This window comes from Nilaparvata lugens, unplaced genomic scaffold, assembly GCF_014356525.2.
Source record: "Nilaparvata lugens isolate BPH unplaced genomic scaffold, ASM1435652v1 scaffold344_1_2, whole genome shotgun sequence".
In the NCBI taxonomy this organism is placed as follows: domain Eukaryota; kingdom Metazoa; phylum Arthropoda; class Insecta; order Hemiptera; family Delphacidae; genus Nilaparvata; species Nilaparvata lugens.
Window position 1 is genome coordinate 14,361 of NW_024090415.1, and position 25,641 is coordinate 40,001.

Sequence of the window (25,641 nt, forward strand, 5' to 3'; positions counted from 1 at the left end):
AAGATAAAAAACGAAAAATGGGAGTTGTGGACGGAAAACCTGGAAACAGTGAACGAAATATTGAAAGAGAGAACCATAGTGGTTCACTCAAACTTCCACGAAAGAAAAAGGGAGACAAAAGACAAATGAGAAAAAAATTGCAACGGAAAACATCTCAGTCGATGAATGATAGAGTTCAAAAGGAATTGAAGAAAGAGAAACCAGGTCTGTTGGACAAGGAAAGAACGTGAGAGTTTTCAGTAAACTTGAAGAGAAAACGAAGAGCTTCCAGTAAAAGAGGGAAAGAAAAGAATGAACTGCACTAGTCAAGGGATCAAAAAGTAAGAAAGAATTGCAATGGTCAGGCATGCGGTCACTGAGCGAAAAATAAGACGGTGTCGAAGGAAGTCAAGCTAGTCCAGTAACGAGAGAATAAAGTTATAAGAACCACCCCACGAAAATATCAGTGAATTTACAGTGTGTATAAGTTTGACACAAGAAAGTATATGTATACTTTCTATTTGTATACTTTCTGAGAGTTCACTCGCTGAAACCATACTCCAGTAGAAAATTCTTCTCTATTTGTCTATGCCAAAAGGTATCGTACATCACATATTCTGGTCACACAGCGAGAAAACTTGAGAAAATATCGGATTGAAGTTTTCATCATCTAAACGTTTGGATGCCCCGATTCATTGTCAATTTCATGCTAAGCTCTGCTCATGAATACTAGATCTAATACTAGAAAGATTACTTGTGCTCTGTTTCTTTTGGGTTTGGTTTGAAAATAGAAAAAGGATGGGAAAAGATAGTTGTAGTTCTAAAGAGAGGTGTCTATTCACAATTGTTCAGGATGCACAAAAGATCATGTAAGCCGTTTTGGAGCTGCTATGTATCCCGTGGCTCAATTTTGTATAAAATTGTGTTGTTAATAATTTTTCCTACAGTTACGTTGAAAAGTGGCCATTGCTGCACTGATTACAGAACGCAAAGAATCACTTTTCCGCTCTAGTGCGGGAAAAATTTTTCTGCACTCCAGATTTGCAACATGGCAACGCAAAATACTTAGTAGGTTATATGGAGCAACAGTGCAGCAAAATCAAAATGAAGTTGGTAACAGTGACTGCTGTGGCTGCTTTAGTGAGCAGAGGTGCAACGAAGCACAACGCGCTAATTATTATTCATAATATATTATAACGAGGACAGCAACAGCACAGTGCCACCACAGCACACACCACACAGCCGCCTCGCCATTCAAACACTACTAAGTTATTTGATGGATTTCAGGCAATTTTACCCATAATTACCCACTTTTCATATTCAATAGTAACTGTAGGAAAAACTTAATGTGAAATACGTGCGCAAAGTTCCTCTGCTGCACTCAAGAAACCATTCCGCCCTCGCCTACGGCTCGGGCGTAAACGTTTCTTTCGGTGCAGCAGACTGTCACTTTGCGCACTAGTTGCACAAATAACTATTGTTGAATATTTAAAATAATTGATGATAAAAATTTGTGAGATGTTGATGTGATTCATTAATCAATTAACGAGATTTTCTGTATGGTAGGAGGAGCGATGGTGGTATATATATTGTGGATTAATAAAAACAATATAAAAATCTTGTGGTACCCTTTATTTTTTAAAAACTTAAAAATAGTTCAACAACTAGTTTCGACCCTAACTTGGGTCAAATCATTTTCAATATTTTTTTATTTTTTATATTATTTCAAAAAGTAGCCCATGTGAGTGAAGTGTTCTTATATATTGTGGTGTATACCAGCAAAGAGGTTTGGAAGAAATCTCTTCCAAGCCTCATTGATATCAGTGAAGTCCCAGGGATTACTGGGCTGGCAACCCTTATACTTGAAAATGTAAAATTACACTTGAAAATGGCCCTTGAAGAGTAAAAACAAATCGTGTTGTGATAAAATAAAGGGTACTTGATAATTTTTATTGTTTTTCAGTAATTTTAGTAGCACTAAAAAAGTGAATTCTTTGTTCATGTCCGCCCATCCCGAAATGGTTGATCAATATTCATCCATTCCACTTCAATTCATTATTTACACCACATTTATTAAATCTACAATCAAAATTCAATAAAAATTTGTTAACACAGCTCCGATGAAACCCCTACATAGAACAATGCACTGCAATTCAATCAACAATTTCAATTCAAATCAAAACCGTACAGGACTTTTGGTAACCGGTGAAAAAACTGGTCAGTTTTCACCTGTCGTTGCTTTTGTTGACTGGAGGGTGGTGTTTGATTTTGTGTCGCCATTTGATTGATGGATTTATCTGATTTTCTACTGCGCATGCGTGAATGATTTTCAAACAACAAACAGCAGTACAACCCTCACTGTATATGGGGTTAGATTAATTTCAAACTGTCATCATTCTTCAATACCAACTTCACCACTTCTTATTCAACTAATGCTGACAAACAATAGTGAATCTCACATCATAGCCATAATAAATCAAGATAGGTAGTCTCTGAACAAAGATTCGGAGGCTGTTTGATTACTGTTCTGTCAAACCAAACCACTGATAAACATTGCAACAATTTCCCCCTGCTACTGTGAGGATGTTGTACGCTTATCGGGAAGTTTGATAAGCGAGGTGAGAAATGATTTATAAAGTTGTGAAGCATCGATGTTGTTGCAGTACTGTACAGAGATACAGTAACTCACTGTCGATTTCCCGTTAATTCGAGATGAGGTGATTTAGAGTGATATTATCATCATCAGTGGTAAAAATCTGGTGTGGCGCACTCACACAACTTTCCTTGCCGTTATGAAAATTGATCACCTGACGCTAGTGTTCCCGCGCATCTCAAGTCTACTATTCAAAGATTTGAGCCAGCTGGTGACAGGGCAATAACGCTGGAGACACACATGAGGTCTGCTATCTCTTCATAGTGAATGATTTAATAGAATCAACAATAATTTGCAATTGAATAATCACATTTTCTCGAATTTAAAGCTCATTTTCAATTTTAGGTGAAAATGTTACTGAACATTAATTGTAGAGATTTTCATGCTCAATCTACTCCACTTAATTTTTTTCGTTTCAATTGTATCTGAAGCCTGATAATTGGGAATCTATCTGCATTGATGGGGCTAAGCTCCTGAAATTTTTACAGATGTGGGACTTGTGGCAGTTGATAGAGACTAGGCAGATTGATGACTATTTTAGGTATGAATTTGATCAAAATCGTTGGAGCCGTTTCCGAGAAAATCACGAAAAACCTGTTTTTGACAACATTTTCGCCATTCTAGCCGCCATCTTGAATTGCATTTGATCGAAATTGTTCGTGTCGGATCCTTATAATGAAAGGACCTTAAGTTCCAAATTTCAAGTCATTCCGTTAATTGGGAGATGAGATATCGTGTACACAGACGCACATACACTCATACACACACACACACACACGTGTTAAAGCATGTTGTAAAAGTGGACTTGTACCAATCACCTGAATCGTAGTCTACTCGCTTAACTGAGATTCTTTCATCAAAACCGTACTCAAGCTATGACGTAACACTGTCAGCCAATGAGAGCTCGTTGTAGGCGTGGTTTTGTATCAAGAAAATGACGGTTACCAGAGTGTACTGGCTCGTGATTGGTGGACTTTGTGTGACGTAGTGGATCACTCAGCTGACATTGAAATGGGCATTCGTCAATAGAAATGAAGAGGGCGTCTGCGATCTGAATTCTTGTTTCTTCCATTGATTTTGGATTTTGCTACAAAAATATAAAAATTCCAAATGCTGTGAATTTATGAATCAACAAAGGTGACTTTATGTAATGAATGAATGAATGACAACTTGAGAATTTATCGAATTTGAAATAAAATCATGTTTTGAAATTGGTATAAACGCAATTCCTCAATGAAAATTATATTATATTCCCAATATATTATTCAGATAAGAAAAAGGAATTGAATGTAACTCATGATAATGTATAACTTATCTCCAACAACTATAACCAACATTATAATTATTATTCCAACAACCCAATCAACTATGATGAAATTGATTGATATGTTTGTGTTCAACCAGACAACTCAATTACTCTAATTACATACTCCAAGATTCCAAGTCAATCAATAATGATTTCATATGATTGAGCCAAGAGGGGAGTAGTCAACCTTGATCTGAGAATACAGTAATATCGATACAAATACCGTAGAGGATTTAAAACTAATCCTATTCTTATTTTTTAAAAAAACATTACTTCAGATTGTAATATTATCTATCTATCCTATTACATTAAGCGAGCAATTTCTATATTTATATATCTGGTTATTTTTATATCTGGCTATATTTATATCTGGTTATCTATGTTTTACGGATCTCGAAAACGGCTCTAACGGTTTTTACGAAATTTGGAACATAGTAGGTTTATGATTTAAAGATTCGATTGCACTAGGTCTCATCCTTGGGAAAATTCGCTGAACGACATTAAAAGGATAATTCATCCTTGGCTTGAACAGCTGTGTATAATAAAAAAGTGAGTATGTGAAAAATCAAAATATCGCATCCCCGAAATCATATAGCCAGCTGTGAAATATGAACACGATCATTTTAGAGAATTGTGTTCTGTTTATCAATAAATAAAAATAATGAGCGAAGCTCGGTGCTCCGATATTGGTATAATGAATGGAAGAATTGGCTTATACACGTACGGGATTCCATCTGGTCGCCATTTTTGTACATTCACATTACACTAGACATAAGGATGATGTAACTAGACCTACAGTTAGATTGACTAGAACTTTGAAAAGTCATAAGTATCTATAAATTCGCATGATTATTTTACTACCAAATAATGTTAAGCAGTTACCATTGGAAACGCTTTGTATTGATGTTGATAAATGGCTCAAGTCTGAAGCTTTCTATTCTGTAAATGAGCACCTGGAATATTTCAATATGTATATGCATGCATAGCCACCTCTAATACAAGGCCGCGGCCTACGATATTGCAACGTCGCAGTGTAGGCCTAGAATCTAATACATGATTGGTGAAAAAGATCAGCTGGTATTTTTTGAATATTTTTCACCAATCATGTATTAGATTCTAGGCCTACACTGCGACGTTGCAATATCGTAGACCGGGGCCTTGTATTAGAGGTGTTTATGGTATATGTAAATTTGATCGTTTGATAGAGCCAACCTTGTGATATTTCACCTATTATTGACAAAGGCTATTGCTTACATTTTGTAATGTTGTTTTATGGCCAGTAAAATTCTTTATTCTTATAGGAAATTCACGAATGCCGCATCATCACTTCTAAACTACTGCGGACGGATTAACTTGGAATTATGCATATAGATTATCTATTTACCGAGGATTGTTATAGGCCTATTTAAAATTCTCCAAGATTCCAGTTTCTCAAGTTTTGAGAGCCAACTTGCGGAGCACGTGGTACCTGCTAGTATCTAATTGACCGAGCGAAGTGAGGTCTAAGATTCAAGTCGACGGTTTGGCATTTCTCTTAATGTTTGAATGTTTAAATGTTTATATATTTTTATGTTGCGCATTCACGGCGAAACGCGGTAATAGATTTTCATGAAATTTGACAGGTATGTTCCTTTTTAAATTGCGTGTCGACGTATATACAAGGTTTTTGGAAATTTTGCATTTCAAGGATAATATAAAAGGAAAAGGAGCCTCCTTCATACGCCAATATTACCGTAAAAATCAGACTATAGAATTATTCATCATAAATCAGCTGTCTAGTGGACTATAATACTACCCGTTCAAAAACATAGAACATTTTGAAAATGTATCTTTCCATCAACGTTGTAGACAGTTGCAGCCAGACCTGATAACAGCGCTCACACTCACATTCCGGGATGACACGTCACGGTACGATAGGACAGAAAGCTCTATATTTATTTAGGATTTTTTCTGGACATTTTAAATTGATAAATTATTTATTAAATTTTGAGAAAACATAACAACAGGTCATTGTAACTTACTGAGCGCGAGGTCTACTGTTCACAGAACTACTAGTATATTTATTTTCATTAGCCTATTGTATTTTGATTTCATGAGACAAATCATCCGTATTTGTACTAGGCCTACTATTTGTACAGGAATGCTTGGGAATGGAATGATTGGACCTTGGAAAAGCTGAAAAAGGTATTATATCTCAATCCCCTTGAGAACAGAATTAAATAACCTTGAGAACAGTATTACCTCTGCTGCTATATACTAATCCCAAAGGGTTTATAACGACATCCCTTTGATTCAGTTATTACCGCGACAGCGAGAGCCTAATGACAATTCAATGACCACAACTGAAACCCTAAATGCATTGTGTTGTTTCAAAATGATCCCCAAAGTCCTCTCCATTGCTTACCGTAGGCCTACATTTTTCTCTCATTAATTAACATGCGTATTTAATTAGTAGGGTGGACTCAAATACTATAGATATACCTTCCACTAATTACTTTATTCATTATCCTGACCACGAAACTCAGGAAAATCCCTATCGATATTCAATTATCCAACGTTTCGAAATTTTGTTGTACATTTTTAAAATCCGCATTTACGGCGAAACGCAGTAATAGATTTTCATGAAATTTGACAGGTATGTTCCTTTTTAAATTGCGTGTCGACGTATATACAAGGTTTTTGGAAATTTTGCATTTCAGGGATAATATAAAAGGAAAAAGGAGCCTCCTTCATACGCCAATATTACCGTAAAAATCAGACTATAGAATTATTCATCATAAATCAGCTGTCTAGTGGACTATAATACTACCCGTTCAAAAACATCGAACATCTTGAAAATTGTATCTTTCCATCAACGTTGTAGACAGTTGCAGCCAGACCTGATAACAGCGCTCACACTCACATTCCGGGATGACACGTCACGGTACGATAGGACAGAAAGCTCTATATATTTATTTAGGATTTTTTCTAGACATTTTAAATTGATAAACTATTTATTAATTTTTGAGAAAACATAACAACAGGTCATTGTAACTTACTGAGCGCGAGGTCTACTGTTCACAGAACTACTAGTATATTTATTTTCATTAGCCTATTGTATTTTGATTTCATGAGACAAATCATCCGTATTTGTACTAGGCCTACTATTTGTACAAGAATGCTTGGGAATGGAATAATTGGTCCTTGGAAAAGCTGAAAAAGGTATTATATCTCAATCCCCTTGAGAACAGTATTAAATAACCTTGAGAACAGTATTACCTCTGCTGTTATATACTAATCCCAGAGGGTTTATAACGACATCCCTTTGATTCAGTTATTACCGCTACAGCGAGAGGCTAATGACAATTCAATGACCACAACTGAAACCCTAAATGCATTGTGTTGTTTCAAAATGATCCCCAAAGTCCTCTCCATTGGCTACCGTAGGCCTACATTTTTCTCTCATTAATTAACATGCGTATTTAATTAGTAGGGTGGACTAAATACTATAGATATACCTTCCACTAATTACTTTATTCATTATCCTGACCACGAAACTCAGGAAAATCCCTATCGATATTCAATTGTCCAACGTTTCGAAATTTTGTTGTACATTTTTAAAATCCGAATGGATGAGAGAGGTATGATCAAAAGCGAATTGAATAAGCATAAAAAATTGTTTGTGTTCGAATGGCATTGGGAAAAATGTCTGGATTCTTTCTTATAGGCCTATTATTATTGAATATCTGCATTCTGGATTCTTTACATAGAATATAACGAATTAGATTCCAATTATACATTTATTAGATTGATATCATAGAATATTTGGATTCTTTCAATAATTGATTGGGTTGAGATATTCATTATTGTTTTCTTGTTTGTTTCAGAGATTTGAGGTTCAACCGCATCAAAGAGATTCCTCCAGATACATTCAAGAATCTATCAAAGTTACATACACTGTAAGTACATTACCACAGTGTACCGTACTGTATTGAATCCTTCAGAATGTATTCATTTATTTACCTACCAATCGAAACAAATACTTCATCATAAGTTGTACTGTAAACTCATAACAGTTCCATATTCACTATCAGAAGATAAAGAACTGTGCCTGCAAAGGTATTTAAAGTTTTCTGCATCTAATGTTGGATGAAATGAACATGAAATCATCCACCAAGTTGGTAGAAAAATAATGAGTAAATACTGTATGATATTTAGTATGAGTACGGTAGTATTGAGGCTGTGCAAAGGCTGAAAATAAACTTTCTACTGGTGATATTTTTTCAAACTTTTTCGATTTGTATATCATCAAGCTATCTAAATGAAAATGTTTTCTCAAGAAAACATTTTTTCCACTATCATTACTTTTTGAGATATGAGCGCCTAAAGTTTGAATTTTTAGAACAGGATATTTAAAATTCGGTAAGAGATAAATCCATGAGATTTGGAGGATGAATTATTCATTGTATTGTTGATTGGATTGAACAAAAATTTTCTAAAAATTCAGTTTTTGAGAAAGTTATTCAATTTACCAAAAATAACTTTTAGTCGTTATTTTTGGTAAATTGAATAACTTTCTCAAAAATTGATATTTTCAAAACAATTTTGTTCCATTCAATCAAAAATACAATGAAGAGTTTACTCTCTAAATCTCATGGATTTATCACTTACAAAATTTGAAATGTCCTGTCCAAAGACTTAAACTTTAGGTGCTCATATCTCAAAAAGTAATGATCGGAAAAAATGTTTTCCTGAGAAACCTCTTTTCATTTTCATAGCTTGATGATATACAGATCGAACAACTTTGAAAAATATCACCAGTAGAAAGTTTATTTTTAGCCATATTACACAGTCTTAACACATGCATGTCTGTTGCTAACCACCCTTGTTAATCATTCCCGTCTGAGCCCGTATGTCAGACAGTCTATAGTGTGGTCCACGTTATAATGGCAGTGGATAAAGATAGAAGAATAACGATGTCGATTCTCTGCATTAATTAATTATATTTCTACACTGTCAAAAACATTATTGTCATCGTTGTGTACCTCGAAAAGGATAGTACCACCAGCTCTGTCGGTTGATAGACAAGGATAGCAATACCAAAGTTGATCAAATATTGTCATTATAACGTGGACCTCACTATAGAAAACTGGGCCCGTGTGCCACACGGGCTTCATGTTTCATTGTATAGTAAATATTCCAGACGTGTTGGATACGTGTGTAGTTTACCCAAAGACCTTGAAGAGATTAAGGTCTTGCATCTTCAAGGTATTTGAGTCTACCAGACTGGTAGTTTGATATTTCCCATCACATGCTGCTATCTATAGTGAGGTCCACGTTATAATGACAGTATTTAATCAACTTTGGTTTTGCTATCCTTGTCTATCTTTCGACAAAGCCGGTGGTACTATCCTTTTCTAGGTCCACAACGGTGCCAATTATGTTTTTGACAGTGTAGAAATTAATCAATGCAGAGAATCGGCATCACTATTCGTCTATCTTTATTCACTGTCATTATAACGTGGACCTTACTATATAATAGTAGCCGTTATTATGAACTAATACTAGAAAAATCGATATTTTTCGATCAACCAATTCTAACCTCGACCTACCTGTCGACTTCACTTGAAGAACTGTCATTTGTTTTTGTTTACATCCAGTTATGAGATTTTTTAGATACAGAATAGAGTATCTATTTCATATAAAAATGACTGAAAATTTGAGCTTGAACGACTTAGTTGAGGAGTTTATTGACAATTCTGGATCGGCTGGAGAAATTGACAATTCGGACAATGATCCTGACTAACATTGAAGAAAACGAAAGTATGTAGTCTAAATTTCTTTCTAACCTATATTCATGTACCTAGTACTGTAGTTTTTCTGTGACAGAATTAATTGATTGAAATCTATTTTAAAGTTTGAATTGGAATGAAAAAAGTAAGGATATCTCTTCAAAACAAACGTAGGTGCTGACACTGGTAGAAAGTGTCTGAAATTCACAAATCTCAAATGGCCGCCAATTGAAAATGAAACATCAACGATTTAAATCGGCCCCTAAGTTATTTTAAATTCGATTATTGTTTAGATTTTTTATTAGTGTCGGATTTTTGTTTTGGAGAAACCTTATTTGAAATGATATATCACACAAATGGTTTTCCAATTACAAATTTTCGTATCATAGAACCCCTGGAACCCCCCCCCCCAAATTTGACAGGGAATCCCCCCTGCCAAAACTTCCCCCCTCAATATATATTTTAATCAGTTTATTTTCGTTTTAAAGTGATAAAACAAAAGGCTGCTACCTAAATCGGTTCATATTACAAATTCAGCATCTTGTCTAAAACAGGATATTTATTTATTTGCATAAATACATACATGGAGACATCAGGTTAAACCCTTATATGTCTCCTTGGAACATTACAACATTCTTCATTCAAAAATGATATTGTCATATAATATTATATAAATCATATCATTATATATATTTATAAATAATTATATATTTTGATTCAATTTTGTATTGTCAATCTTTGTAAATGTTACCATAGGCAACAGCCTTATAACAGTTATCAATAAATATATCTTATCCTATATGCAAAATTTTACATACATTCTAGTCCGTTCATAAATGCATTCAATACATTTTAATCCACTTACAGTCTGAGCTGATCTTACCACACCCCTTTCATTCAGCATATTTACTCCAAAGTTTTGAATATCAATGTAAGACTTTTTGGTTTCCTTTAAAAAATGTAAGTTAGTTCATAAAACATTTTTTAAGCTAATATTTAAAAAATATATATACTTATGTACATAATATAATAGATAAGATTCCAATCTACAACTTGGTTCAAACTATATCATTTTTGCCCTTTCACGGAAAAAAACATGAAATTTTTTAAAAATAGGCAAAATAAGCCAGTTTTCTGGACTAAATGAGGTAATTGATTAGCAGACGTCTAGGAGATATGACTGCCTCGTATATGATACGGGCTCAGACTTGAAAGAGTATTGTTGTTATGTTATATATTGACGTTGTCACTGCTGTAATGGCTTTTCGACAATAAAATTTTATTTATTTATTTTATTAGAGTATAAAAAGTAAGGAGAAGGGTTGAGAGTTGAAGTACCGGTATTTTATGATGAATATCTTTGAAAGTTATAAATATCCTTTATATTTGCAGATTATTGAATAACAACCAATTGTCAAAACTACAAAATGGCGTTTTCAATGGACTCCAGGAGCTGAGATATCTGTGAGTACAAGCTTTACTTCAGCACTATTGATTAATATAACATCAGGTCACAATAACTTGGAAATTTTCTGGAATATCTCATTCAATTCTAGAAAATTGTTCTGCTTTTTCTTTGTCATCACATCAAAAATTGTATAGCTTTAATTGTAATCATTCAGGCCTATATTTGATTTGACAGAATAATGAACGATAAGGTTGGATTAGCAAAATCAATAATTATGTGAATGAATTTAAAATGAATAATTATGTAGGGATCAAGAGCCATGAAGAGAATAACAACTGTTCTTTTTTATTCACAAGATGACAGTTATTGTAAATTGAAGTTGAATTGGAAACAAATTTTCAACTCTTATAGATTGAGTAATTTAATAAAATAAATTAAAGTTATTTTTCACATTATTTGAATCTCAAGAGTGATAGCTTCAATGGTTGAGTAGAATATTCAGCTACTTTTTTTTCTCTTTCAGTTGATACATAAAATAATAAGTATTAATAAATAATATTGAATGAAAAAGACTAAGAAATTGTCAAAAAACCACTGATTTATTGATAATTTGAACGACCGTTTTGGTTATTACACCATTGTCAATCTCTGATAAACTAAAGTTGGTGTTTAAAAGACAATGGTGTGATAACCGAAACCGGTCTTTCAAATTATCAATAAATCAGTGGTTTTTTGACAATTTCTTAGTCTTTTTCATTCAATATGAATAATTACCACAATATCAACTTCTCAACTACACAAAAGTAAAAATTAATAAATAATACTCAAAATAATAGACTAATGAATAGACTTGATAATTTGTTTGCAATAAATACATTTTCACATAATATAGTCTTCTGTATAATATATTTATATTATAATGTATTCATCTTTTTTCATTGTACAGAATTTTATCCCTGGAAGAATTGTTTATAGACAAGCATGAGAACACTAATAAAAAAATAATGAAGCACCGCTTTGATAATAGAGGTATCCAAGATGACATGAATCTAACGGTTATATGGTTTATTAGTGAAATTTCTTCTTTGCAATACTACTGTATTTTCAAAATTATTTCAATTCAAATACTCAGGTTATCACTGCTTTTCCATTATGTTCAATGAAAATAATATTATTTTTAATATAATAATGTTATCTAATAGATTGCACAATATTCTGAATTCCAATCTCTAACCCTAGATATTGATGGAGAATCATAATCTAATTGATAAACAGAAATGACTGAAAAAATGAAACATTTTTTGATTTATTATAGAAATAAATTCAACAGTTGTAAATAGTATGTCCCAACAAATTTCATAGATGAAAAAACACGAGCTTAGCTGTGTCTATAGGCTTGTGTGTGATATACACATTATTCTATGATCTATTATATGAATTACATTGTATATTGCTTCCAACCATTCACCTTCCCAGCTTATAAAGATGCACTCATTCCGTATTTTTATTTTCAGGTATTTATATAAGAATAAATTAAAGGAAATAGAAGATAGAGTGTTCCAAGATCTCAATAAATTGGAACAGTTGTAAGTAAAAATTGAAACTTTATAAGTAAAATTGTTCATGAAATTCTGTAATTAGTTAGATTTCTGATGCAATATTAGAGGATAAAAGGAAGTAAATCATTGTTATTTTTTGAATCAGATGATTCTAGGTTCAATAATTTGTATCAGATTTGAAAGCATTTCTTAGACAATAATTTTCAATCAACTTTCTGATACAATCTCTTTTTTATTGTAATGGATTAACAGCTTGAAAAAATTCAATTTCTCTTGATAATCCACATTTTGCTTGCCTCTTATTGATTATGATTCATATAAACATGAGAAGATGAAGTACACCGGCAGAACTTTTTTATACTTCTCGAACTGGAATATATGAAAGATCGAACTAGATTCAATGTACTGCCAAAAATATGATCTTTATATTGGCTTGTGGTTTCATGAATTTTCTTCAATTAGAGAGAATATATCAAAGATCGAGCTAGTCTCAATGTACTGCCAAAAATAAAATCTTTATATTGACTCGTGGTTTCATGAATTTTCTTCAATTATAGAGAGGCAAATGTCAATAATCATATTGATAACATAGTCATCAATTATTTTAGATGCAAGGTTCTACAACAATGTAGCCTACTCACTAAAATTTTGAGCTTCTTGCACAAAAATTATGCCTAGAGTTGCTGCAGTAGTTATCATTAACTTATCACTCACATACGGCAGCTAGAAATTCATATTTTATCTTGTATGAAAATTAGTGTAGTAGCCTATTGCTTGTTGCTGGATAACAATATCACATATGCAACACAAATTTAATGCTTTTCAAAATATATCACTCCTATTTCACCATTTAGACCAATATCACAATATATCACTATTTTGTTATGCTCGAATTCTTGCTTCAAATGATGTTATTGGAAAATTTCAAGTGAGAGCTCTTGATAATGTTGTTTTCCAATGGCATTATGCGTAGGAATTCAGCAATATTAATTCCAGATTGATTCACTCTCACAAAAATGAGCACTGTATTCAACCATAGAGAAACAATAGCGTAAGTAGATATCTCATGGTATAGGGCGTTTATGTCGCAACTTTTACTGTTATCTCAAGCCGATTACTGTTGAATCTTACTGTTTTGTTGGGGTGAGAGTGTATGAACGGCACAATATGATAGACTACCAGTGTCACACAGCTTCACGGGAAAGAATTACATGAACCATCATCTTGAGATAACAGTAAAAGTTGCGGCATAAACGCCCTATACCATGGGATATCTACTTATGCTATTGCTTCTCTATGATTCAACCCAATTGGAATACATTTTTGACAACTTATTTTGGGAGATTTATTCCAGCTTTAATCAGAGAAATGCTTGGGATTATACAATTTGACAGTTGATGCTCTACTCAGTTAATGAAAGTGAAGTAGCTTATCAAATAAGATTGAAATCAATCTAACACTGTGCATACCATGAACTAGTTGATTATTTATATATAATTTCTAGTTTGCGATCACAGATTGTAAATTAGCTTATATATTGATTTCATTTATTTTAATTTAGCTGTTATTATAAACTTTTTCATATTAATGATCCACGAATCCACTATAATAAATATACTATTCTATTTCCAGGTACCTACACTTCAACAAAATCGAGAAACTAGGGTCTGGAATATTTTCAGATATGAAGAATCTTGAAAGATTGTGAGTACCATCTTTGTGGTATCCATTATTCCCAATGATACTGAAATCATTATTCTCAATGACCAAGAGATTATTTCACAAATCGTATAAACATTGTACAAACCTTAATTCAATTTTCTGGAAATGTCTTTTTGGAAACAGGATGCCAAACAGATGGCTCTGTTGCATATCCATACTTTTCCACTATTAAAATTAAACTTGAATTTTAAACACTTATGGATATATATTAGGGGAGCAGACCAAAAGATAACTCAATAAGCCGTAATGTTAACATATGTACCTTTTTCTGAGGAACCCTTTGAGATAGACGTCTAAAATTTTGTACAGTACCACTAAGCACTATTATTAAAACTTTTAATAAACACTTTAGCAAGAGGTAATTTAGAAATAATTTTCAAATCCCATTTTATATGCCTTTTTGTAATTCAATATTGTGTTTTAGAGCAATCATTCAGAAAAAATCATATTTGGTGAAAAAATGGTTGAAAACTGAAAAGCTTGTGCTAAAGTATGTAAAAAGTACATGTTATTCAGTGTTCAAAATATTAGCAGAGAAAACTTCTATAATTGTATTCTATTCTTGTATTCTGTGATATTAAGTTGATCGGTTGGATAGATCTCTAGTAAAAGGTACATTATGTTAACCTTACGGCTTATGGAGCTATTTTTTGGTCTGCTCCCCACTACCAATGTATTGTAAGTGCATTTTCACCCCATAAGTGTTTTTAAAATTCAAGCCTAATCATTTGGTGTTCATTTTGTAGAAAATTATCGACATTAGAAATTTAATATATCTTGTGGTTTTATGATTCGACATCAAGTGGTTTTACAGTAACAAGTCGATTCTAATCAAATTCGAATACATAATATTGCTTAAAGAATCAAGTCGTGAAAGTATCTTTTATATACAGACTATCTATACATCTACTATCTTCGACTATATCAAGTAGATTTCAATTGATTTTGCATATTTTATCTTGATTTTCACAAATTAAACAAACAATCCTACTATCCCATTAGAAATATATTATTATTCTATTGATCTTGAAATGTTCATTAATTTTTTGAATTGCAGGTTCTTGCACAACAATAAGCTGAAACACATATCTCCTGGCGCTTTCAACCATCTTGATAATCTGAAAAGACTGTAAGTTTCATAAATATTCTCAAATTAACAATATTCTAGACATAGATTGTGAAACATCGAATAAAAGCTCAAGGAAGTATTTATAATTATCTTACTCATTAACTTGAAATAATTCATCATTATTTTGTAGTGTAGAACTGCTCATTGCCTCAGCAATAGTAAGCCTCGTTACAATATAGGTAATTAATTTGGATCCTATATCAATAATTATAATTAATGTGAATACAGAGTGTAAAATGAGAGAGGTGGATGTATGGTAAGTAACATTATTGTAAAAGTATAATAGTCGAAGGCTTATAATAACAGAGTCATTTGCTGGAGATTACTGAGGTAGTGAGGTAGAGTAAGCTGAAATAGGAGAATTATTCTAACATTATGTTTTAAGCTGCGTTTATACCAAAGTTATAAACAAAATGTTAATAAATTGATCCTTACAGATTCTATTAGACTGAACATAACTTATCATACACATGATGAACATAATGACTGTGTTTTTCAAGTTCCGTTCAATCTATTAGAATCTATAAGGATTAAGTTATTAACATTTTGCTTATAACGCAGCTTTAAACATAATGTTAGAATAATAAATCAATTTCATTTCTGAAGTTACAAAATATTCAGTTTACAAGTTTTGATTATTAAATCTATGTTAGTAACCCGGTAGGCCTACAACTGAAGCTTCAGTGTGATGTGGAATCGTAGATAAGCGACGATTAACGAAGTTTGAAACTCATAAAATTCGATGGACTTGGTTGAATTAGAAGCCGAATTGTAAAACAAGTGTTCTGCTTACCCCACTTCGAATTGTAAATTTAACTTTCATACTGTACTTGAATTCCAAAATTTGGTTTTGCTTGAGTTTATGGAAAATGTTTAGTCTCCTTCATCCTGTATTTATCCTGGTATTATATTTGTCCGGTCATTCAAAATTAATGGTAAAATAAAAAAAACCCAACTGGGGTTATTCAAATATAAAATTCAATCAGGCATTGTAGATTTACATTTATGCTACTTTAGCATAATTAAAAGAAAAATTTTGTAGTAAAAAATTTAGATATTTCATAATTCAAATCACATGCTACATTTTGAGATGCCACAGCTAGGCCTTTTAGAACAAGAAGAAGAGGAAATCGCTGGCTGGTCAACCGACAAGGCTTCGTCCAGTTGTACCAATCCAACAAATCAAAATTATTAACTAGAAATTTAATAAATGGATATTCAAAGTTATGTCCAAATAAGGAGAAAATAAAATAAATAAAATAAAATTAAGTAATTAATAAATTTTTGGTACAAACCTCCACAACTGGGGGTATTTAATTTAGGAACCAAATTGTACCAGAAATTTATTCAAGATAGAAGTTAAATAAATAGAAAAGGAGAGTAATGGTCGGCCGCCCAAAGAAAATGAAAAGTAGAGGGAAGAGAAAGGGAAAGAAGAGAGATCATTGTCAATTGATCAGGTCGACAAGGCTCAAAGAAGAAAATAAAATCTACAAGCATTGGACAAAACTTCAAAAATCCAAATTACCAAAGAGAAAAGCAAGAGTTAGCATGAGTTACCGAGAGAAAACTGAGCAATGAGTTTAGTGAGCAAATAACACATTATCAAAATAACATATACAACTAAATTGATACACTGTAACTTACTTAGTTACGAAGCAATAATAATTACAATTCTTAAATATACAGTACATTCTTCATCATACCATGTTACAAGAAATCAAGTGACACAATAATTGTGCAGAATCACAAGTTTCCAAAGAACACAACAAAATTTTACACAAATAGAATAGTTACAAGAGTAACTACCACAACATATGGGTGCGTCCACCACATATGTGTATTACAATAAAAATCTCATTATGAGAAAAGTCTACTTAAGGATTATTTCCCATTTTAAGTTGACTCACATGTGCTCGTCGCACAAATGTTTGTCCATCGGTTGAAAATAATTTCACACTGACTGGACTAATCCATTCTTTTATCAAATAAGGTCCAGAATACCTGGGAAGTAATTTGGCAGTAATCTGATTACATGCTTTACTAACAGGATTTGATTTTAGGAAAACAATATCACCTATCTTATATGGAATTGGATTTCTATACATATCATACCTCTTTTTACTGGAATTATGAGACTTCAATAAGTTATGATAAGCATCTTTCCATATTTTGTTAGTATCTTTAACAAACTTCGTTGGTAGTATATCATCAATTTTCCAAATATTGTTTATAGGATTATTAACCTTATGACGAAACATCAGTTCATGAGGAGAAAACTTGCTACTCTCATGGAAAGCACTATTGAATGCTAAGGGAAGCCACTGTAGAGTTAAATCCCATTTATTCTGTTTGTCATGATTAAAGCTAATAAGACAAGATTTTAAATTACGATGTATTCTTTCTACTTGGTTAGGTTTAGGATTATATTCTGTTTGAGTTATATGCAAAATTCCCTTTTGGAAACAAAAGTTTTTAAAGAAATTTGATTTAAATTGAGGACCGTTATCAGAAACTACATATTTAGGGACACCAAAGTTTACAAATATTTTCTGAAGCTCCTTACATAAAGACTCAGAGGTTGCTTTTCGTAATGGAAGTAGCCATGAATACTTAGTGAAAGCATCCATACAGGAGAATATCATGGTGTTACCACTTGTTGTCCTTGGTAATGGCCCTACAAAGTCCAAGAACATTTTTTCCATTGGTTGTGAAGCAATAGATGAACAAAGATAACCATAATTAGTTTTTTGTGCTGGCTTACTCAATGAACATAACTTGCAGGACTTGATGAAAGCAACTAGATCTTTAGAAATACCCTTCCAAATAAATTTTTGTTTTATTTTGTTTAGTGTTTTCAGAAAACCAGAGTGACCGCCATAAGTAGTTTCATGATAATATTTGAAAATCATGGGCTTCAAAATACTAGGAAGAACAATCTTGGGTTCCTGATTATTTCTGCTATTATAAAGAAGTACCCCTTTAGAAATAGAATATGGAAAAATATCTTCTCCAGATTCCTTCTTATTCATTATCTCTATTATGAACGGATCCTTTTTTTGATAATCAGAAATCTCAGTAAAACATAGTGGAAAGTCAGATAGAGCAACGTTACACAAAGCAGGAGAATCAAGACTTTCAAATTCATTAGGAGAAACATTATCAGTAGATTCCTTATCAGGATTTTCATCAAACATCCTACTTAGATAATCAGCAATCACATTATCAGTACCCTTGATATGTTTGACATCGAACTGGAAAGAACTTATTCTAAGAATCCACCGGCCTATCCTTCCTAATGGCTTGGGATTCTTAAGTACCCATTGCAGAGCACTATTGTCAGTATGTAAAGTAAATTTCGTATGCTCTAAGAAATATCTGAACTTTTCAATACCAAATAACACAGCAAGTGCCTCTTTTTCATACGCCGAATATTTCCTTTCTAAAGTGGATAATGTTCTGGATGCAAATGCTATTGGGGCAAGAGTACCGTCATAATCCTGACTCAAGACACAGCCAATACCTACACTAGATGCATCTGTTTCCAGAACAAATCTACGATTAAAATCGGCAATTTTTAAAACAGGAGGCTGGGTAATTATCATTTTCAATTTGTCAAATGCTTGCTGGCATTCAGTACTCCAAATGAATTTTACATCTTTCTTTCGAAGTGCATTTAATGGGGCTGCAATGGTTGCCAGGTCGGGAATGAATTTATGGTAAAAATTTAACAAACCAATGAATCTCTGAATGTCTTTCACCCTTTTCGGTACAGGACTGTTTACAATGGCCTTAGTTCTATCAGGGTCGATGCTAATAGAGTTGTGAGAGACAATGTGTCCAAGAAAAGATATTTTTGGAACACAAAATGAGACTTTGGTAGGATTAACAGTTAGACCTGCACTACGAAGACGGTTGAATACCTCTCTCAGTACTTCTAAGTGGGATTCAAGAGTTTCAGTGTATACAATTAAATCATCAAGATAGAAATAAACGTTTTTAAATCTAAGGTCACCAAATATTTTCTCCATTAGGCTGGAAAGTACTTGAGCTCCAGAAGAAATTCCATTGGAATTCTTTTATATTGGTAAAGTGCAAAAGGAGTAATGAAAGCAGTTAACTTTTTAGAACGTTCGGTAAGAGCAATCTGTCCATAAGCATTATTCAAATCAAGAGTAGAGAAGTACTTGGCTTTCGAAAAATGATGAAAGGATGTATTTAGATTTCCAATTGGTGCAGAAATTAATTCAATATTTTGATTTAGACGCCTATAATCTACTACCAGTCTGAAATCTTTCTCTTCAGTGGGATTTTCAGTTTTTGGTACAAGAAAACAAGGGCTGCTATACTGAGAGTCAGAGTTTTCAATAACTCCATCATCCAATAATTTCTGAATTTTACTTCTCATAACCTGAGTTTTGAAAGGAGTAAGAGGGAAAGGTTGACATCTAACAATTTTATTTGAAGTCAGTTTGATATCATACTGTACTAAATCAGTACTCCCTACTCTACTGGTCAATACATCAGGAAAGTCAGCAATGATTTTGTTCACCCTTTTCAATTCAAAATCAGAAAGATGAGAAACATCTCCAGGAATAATTTTTTGAATAACATTACTAACTGAGAAATTTCTTTTATTAGCATTGTTGTTTGCATCACGAATTAAAGGAAATGTAGTACTAGGGTTGAAGCAAAAGAAGTATCGATTATTAGGTAAATCAATAATCATATCTGACATTTTTATAAAATTAGCACCAAGTATTATCTTGACTGGCAAATCACTACTCAAAAGGAATTCAAACTTCCAAGTCATATGTTGCAATCTGATTTTCATAATACAAGCCTTTTTTATAGTCATATCAGAAGAATTAGCAGCAGAACAAATCAGGTTTTTATTGAATACATTGAAATCCACCTCATTACTTTTAGTCAACTCATGAAATAAGTTGTATGAAAGAAAGGAGTAAGAGGAACCAGTATCAATCAAAGCAGACTGAGTTATTTTGCTATTTCCAAAGCTAACAGGAATAAAAGGCAGATTATTATTAGAATTGATAACGCCACAAAGTCCTTTTTTAATCTTTCCTAATTGGTTTTTGTGAGTATAATTCTTTTTTATTTTTAGACTTGCATTAGAAATCAGGTGTTGTCTTTTGGAAAACCGCGCCGCTCGTTTTTTGAATAACAATTACGAGAGATGTGACCTTTCTGATTGCATGTGTAGCATACACTATCATTCCTACGGTTGAAATTATTTTTATTGGGATTTTTATTATTAGAATTGCCAAAAGCATGATTTTGAACAGAAGTATTATTGTACAAATGCATTCTTTCATTATCAATGAAGGCAATATTTTGAGAATGAACTGCAAGCATATTTAGGTCATTGAATGATTCAGGTTTTTTCATGAATACTAACCTACTTCTCTCTGAGGATTAAGACCAGATATGATTGTACTTACAATTTCAGCTTCACTCTCATCCAATAATAATAATTTCGCTGCTTCTTTGATACTTGTCACGTATGATGATAGGGCTTCACAAGGTCCTTGCAATCTATCAAATTTATCTCTCTTAATTGTTGAGAGAAGACGCTGAGGGATAAAATATTTCAACAAGTCAAGGTGAAATTGTTTGAAGCTAGCATTAGAATTCAAAGAGTACAATATTTTATCACCTAGAGGTCCAGTTGTATAAGGAACAAGAATTTGCAATAGGCTTGTGTCAGACATAACTGATAAATCATGAATTTTTATAGCAGCTTCCAAGAATTTCAATAAGCTATCAATATTTAATCCATCACAAGGCTGAAGATTTTTCAAGAAGCTTTCTACAGGATTTCTCAATTTATTGTAGAAACTTGAATCAATTTCCAAAGTTGGTCTAGGGATCAAATTATTAACTTGATAACCATGATTGAGTTTTGATGGACCAATATTTTCAAATTCAGTTGTAGACTCACCACTTGTACCAGGTTCACACAATGTAACAGCACAAGTATCCTTTGAACTAGTTCCTAAATTTTTATTAATTACAACTTTAGATTGACTAGGAAAAGGTTCCAGTAAAGCAGCTGGATTCGGTGATGGTGGTCTAGATGGAGCAATCAAGCTTTGTAGTTCAATAATTCTATTATAACAATCAATAAAATGTTTTGCAAATTTCGAAAGCTCATCCAAATTTTCAGTTAAGACAAAAGTTTCTTCACTCTCAGTTTGTAAAAATACAATAATTTGTTTCATCCTATTTAAATAATGCATAAATATTGACTCAATTTTTACTACATTAGCTCTGATTACAGTTCTGTAATATCCAGTTTGCACACCATTTTGTACAGTGTCAATAAGTTCCATTACTTTTGGAAGTTTTTCTCTAAGACAATTGACTGACTCATTATAACTTGACAAATTATGAATAATTTGATTGGTACTATTACCTGCTAATGAACGATAGCTAGATCTAAGATTACTCACATTGCATGACTCAAGACTTGACAAGTCTTCTCCCAAGGTCATGAGTTCAAAAACAAGGTTAGGTTTCACAAGATAATCAGGAATAATTTTCTGAGTTAAAAATTTACTCAGATCAATTTCATCAGAAATAGTCTGATTTAGTTTTTCCATGATTACAAAATCGATGGTTATAGCAAGTGAAACAATTCAATACGGTACAAAATACAAATCATGAAAATAATTGCTCAGTACTAAGCTCTCTCTCAGTAACCATACTAAATAAATTATGCTTCAATTTCAACCAAGATTTCCATATAAATTAAAAAGGCAGAACCACATTAGAACCACGTTCTGCTACCAATTGTAACCAACCCTATTTGAGTAATCTCAAATAAGACTGCCTAACAAGTAGGAAGCAATGCTGGTCATGAGGGCCAGTGAATATTTTGGCAATCCTGGTTGAAATAAAATTTAAGCCAAGTCCGATTGAATCTTATATTTTCAACATAAAAATCAATTTCATTTCTGAAGTTACAAAATATTCAGTTTACAAGTTTTGATTATTAAATCTATGTTAGTAACCCGGTAGGCCTACAACTGAAGCTTCAGTGTGATGTGGAATCGTAGATAAGCGACGATTAACGAAGTTTGAAACTCATAAAATTCGATGGACTTGGTTGAATTAGAAGCCGAATTGTAAAACAAGTGTTCTGCTTACCCCACTTCGAATTGTAAATTTAACTTTCATACTGTACTTGAATTCCAAAATTTGGTTGCTTGAGTTTATGGAAAATGTTTAGTCTCCTTCATCCTGTATTTATCCTGGTATTATATTTGTCCGGTCATTCAAAATTAATGGTAAAATAAAAAAAACCCAACTGGGGTTATTCAAATATAAAATTCAATCAGGCATTGTAGATTACATTTATGCTACTTTAGCATAATTTAAAGAAAATTTTGTAGTAAAAAATTTAGATATTTCATAATTCAAATCACATGCTACATTTTGAGATGCCACAGCTAGGCCTTATTAAACAAGAAGAAGAGGAAATCGCTGGCTGGTCAACCGACAAGGCTTCGTCCAGTTGTACCAATCCAACAAATCAAAATTATTAACTAGAAATTTAATAAATGGATATTCAAAGTTATGTCCAAATAAGGAGAAAATAAAATAAATAAAATAAAATTAAGTAATTAATAATTTTTGGTACATGTAAATTTTCCAATGACCTTCATTTGAATGTCAATTAAATTGGAAATTCAAATTGAAAATTGAAAAAAATGAAAATTGTAAATTCAATATGGAAGAGCATCAATGCATAAGGACAAAGGATTTGGATGATTTAAATAGGACTTAATCATTTGATATTATTTTATCCTTCAATGACATTCATTTGAATATTGAGCATCAATGACTCCTATCTTTATACAAGAAAATATCCATGAATTATAAAGTATCCAAGATGATCCTTACTCTAGTACCATCCTTAAAATGTGTGTTTGAAACGTAATATCACAGATGAATTGAATTGGATACATAATTGCCTCTATTGGAGGCGGAGTTGAAACTCTAGGTCCATTAAGCTACCCAAGCCAACTGAGAGACCTAGATGAGAGACCCTACTTCCTATATGAGGGAAATTCTTGATAATACTGCTCTATAGTAATCCATGATAATTTCTGCTTCAATGTAGCCTATTGGCAGAATACAATACAGTTCAGCTTTATTTCAAAAGATACACATTATCATTTGAAAATTGAAAATGAGTGAATAATATCGATCTATTGTGTAATTTTCATTAATTTTATCTTTGACTATGTGTAACCATAGAGAAACAATAGCATAAGTAGATATCCCATGGTATAGGGCGTTTATGTTGCAACTTTTACTGTTATCTCAAGCCGATTACTGTTGATTATTGTCGATTTTTACTGTTTTGACCGGGTAAGAGTGTATGAACGGCACAATATGAGAGACTACCAGCGTCATGAAGCTTCATAGAAACGATCTATTTGGACTATCGGCTTGAGATAACAGTAAAAGTTGTGACATAAACGCCCTATACATGGGATATCTACTTATGCTTTTGTTTCTCTATGGTGTAACCTTATAAGAATTTGGGAGAGGAATGGCACAAGGTTACCTCATTTTTTCTCTCCCTATCATTTCTATGATGTACTTATTGTATGAATCAATAAAGAATCTATATACTTCCTCAAGATATTTGAAAATGTATATGATTTTCGTTATTTTTGACTAAACAGTCAAACTCTTGAATTTTTGCTTTTTCATGAACACACGATCAGACATGTACTTATTGTATGAATCGATAAAGAATCAATATACTTCCTCAAGATATTTGAAAATATATATGATTTTCGTTATTTTTGACTAAACATTCAAACTCTTGACTTTTTACTTTTTCGTGAACACACGATCAGACAGCAACAAAAGATATCATTTTCTCTGGAGAACCTCCACAATATTATATTTGATGATATTCATGAATTACAATACATTTTTTGAACTGATAATCTCTAAAATAATTATTATTTGTAGATTAACAAACGTATAAACCTCAACGCTCCTGGATAAGATGTCATTTCTCATTGAAAACTTTTACAGTGCATTCAATAACACTCTAACACTAATAATTTATCTAATTTTTGAGTTCGGAAATCATCTCTGGAAATCAAAACTTGATTTATATTGAATAGACTCCTAGGCGGCAACTCTCTTGAATAGGATATCATCACTGGTTTTCAAGTGGAGAACTTTCTCAATATGCTTAATAATGGTATTTTTATGAATATTACTCTGTTTTTGGCTTGGAAATCTCTGAAAATGGAAATATTGTTTTGTTAAACAGGCGTTTGGACAGCAACGCTCTAGTATGCGACTGTGAGATGATGTGGTTGGCCAAACTGCTCCAAGAAAAACGACAAATAACGCAAGCGGCTGCAACCTGCCAGTTTCCGACGACCATGGAGGGAAAATCACTGGCAGAAGTCAACGATAACGACTTCCATTGCAGTAAGTCAATCGAAATGATCATCAAATTATGTACTATAAAAGTTATCAACATTTTGCAGATACTGCATATTTAAATGTAGAAAGATTTAGAATATAGAGCACAATATTGTGAAATGAAAGATGTTGTCAAGTAGTTGTAATCAAATACAAGCTATATAGTTTGAATTTTTTCGTAAAACGTTCATTTTCCTAGCACCTAGATTTTATAATGCTTTGCCGCTTGAGGTCAAGAATGCCATTGCTGCATGTAATTGTGGAAATAAGATTAAGAGATTAATTAAAATTTGGCTTTTGTCACTCACTCCCGAAGCTCTAGAGTTTTTGTTCATAATTATTGTTTAATACGTCTATTTTTCTTTCCATTCTGTTAACTTTGCATTCTGTTATCTTGCTTTTCTTTTTATTTTTTCTCCTCTTTATTTTTTTTGTATTTTCCCTGCTCTTCTTACCGTTTTTTTTTTTGCAACATAAATCAATAAATTAATCTTTTCACACAATTTGAATCTCTATTTTTAATGATTTTCTTTTGCTTTCTCTAATCAGCATCATCTCTTTAATTTAAATACTTATATCATATTTTGATTACAGCCCATAAATGTTTTTTTATCTCTCTTTTTTCTTTTTTTCA

General features: G+C 32.4%; 2 protein-coding genes across 2 annotated transcripts; one reads left to right on the forward strand and one right to left on the reverse strand.

Annotated features, from left to right (window-relative positions):
- Positions 1-17: 17 nt before the first annotated feature.
- On the forward strand, positions 18-25,013 carry LOC120355610 (peroxidasin homolog; the record flags this gene model as incomplete). The annotated part of the gene is made up of 7 exons (XM_039444191.1): positions 18-226; positions 7,805-7,876; positions 11,102-11,173; positions 12,632-12,703; positions 14,309-14,380; positions 15,456-15,527; positions 24,850-25,013. Coding segments are annotated over exons 1-7 (733 nt in total), but the record flags the coding sequence as incomplete, so codon positions are not given.
- Positions 16,357-22,890, reverse strand: LOC120355609. The gene is made up of 2 exons (XM_039444190.1): positions 20,990-22,890; positions 16,357-16,478 (listed from the first exon to the last, which is right to left on the reverse strand). The coding sequence occupies exons 1-2, from the start codon at positions 22,148-22,150 to the stop codon at positions 16,422-16,424; spliced, it is 1,218 nt and encodes a 405-aa protein (XP_039300124.1). The 5' UTR covers positions 22,151-22,890; the 3' UTR covers positions 16,357-16,421.
- Positions 25,014-25,641: the final 628 nt, after the last annotated feature.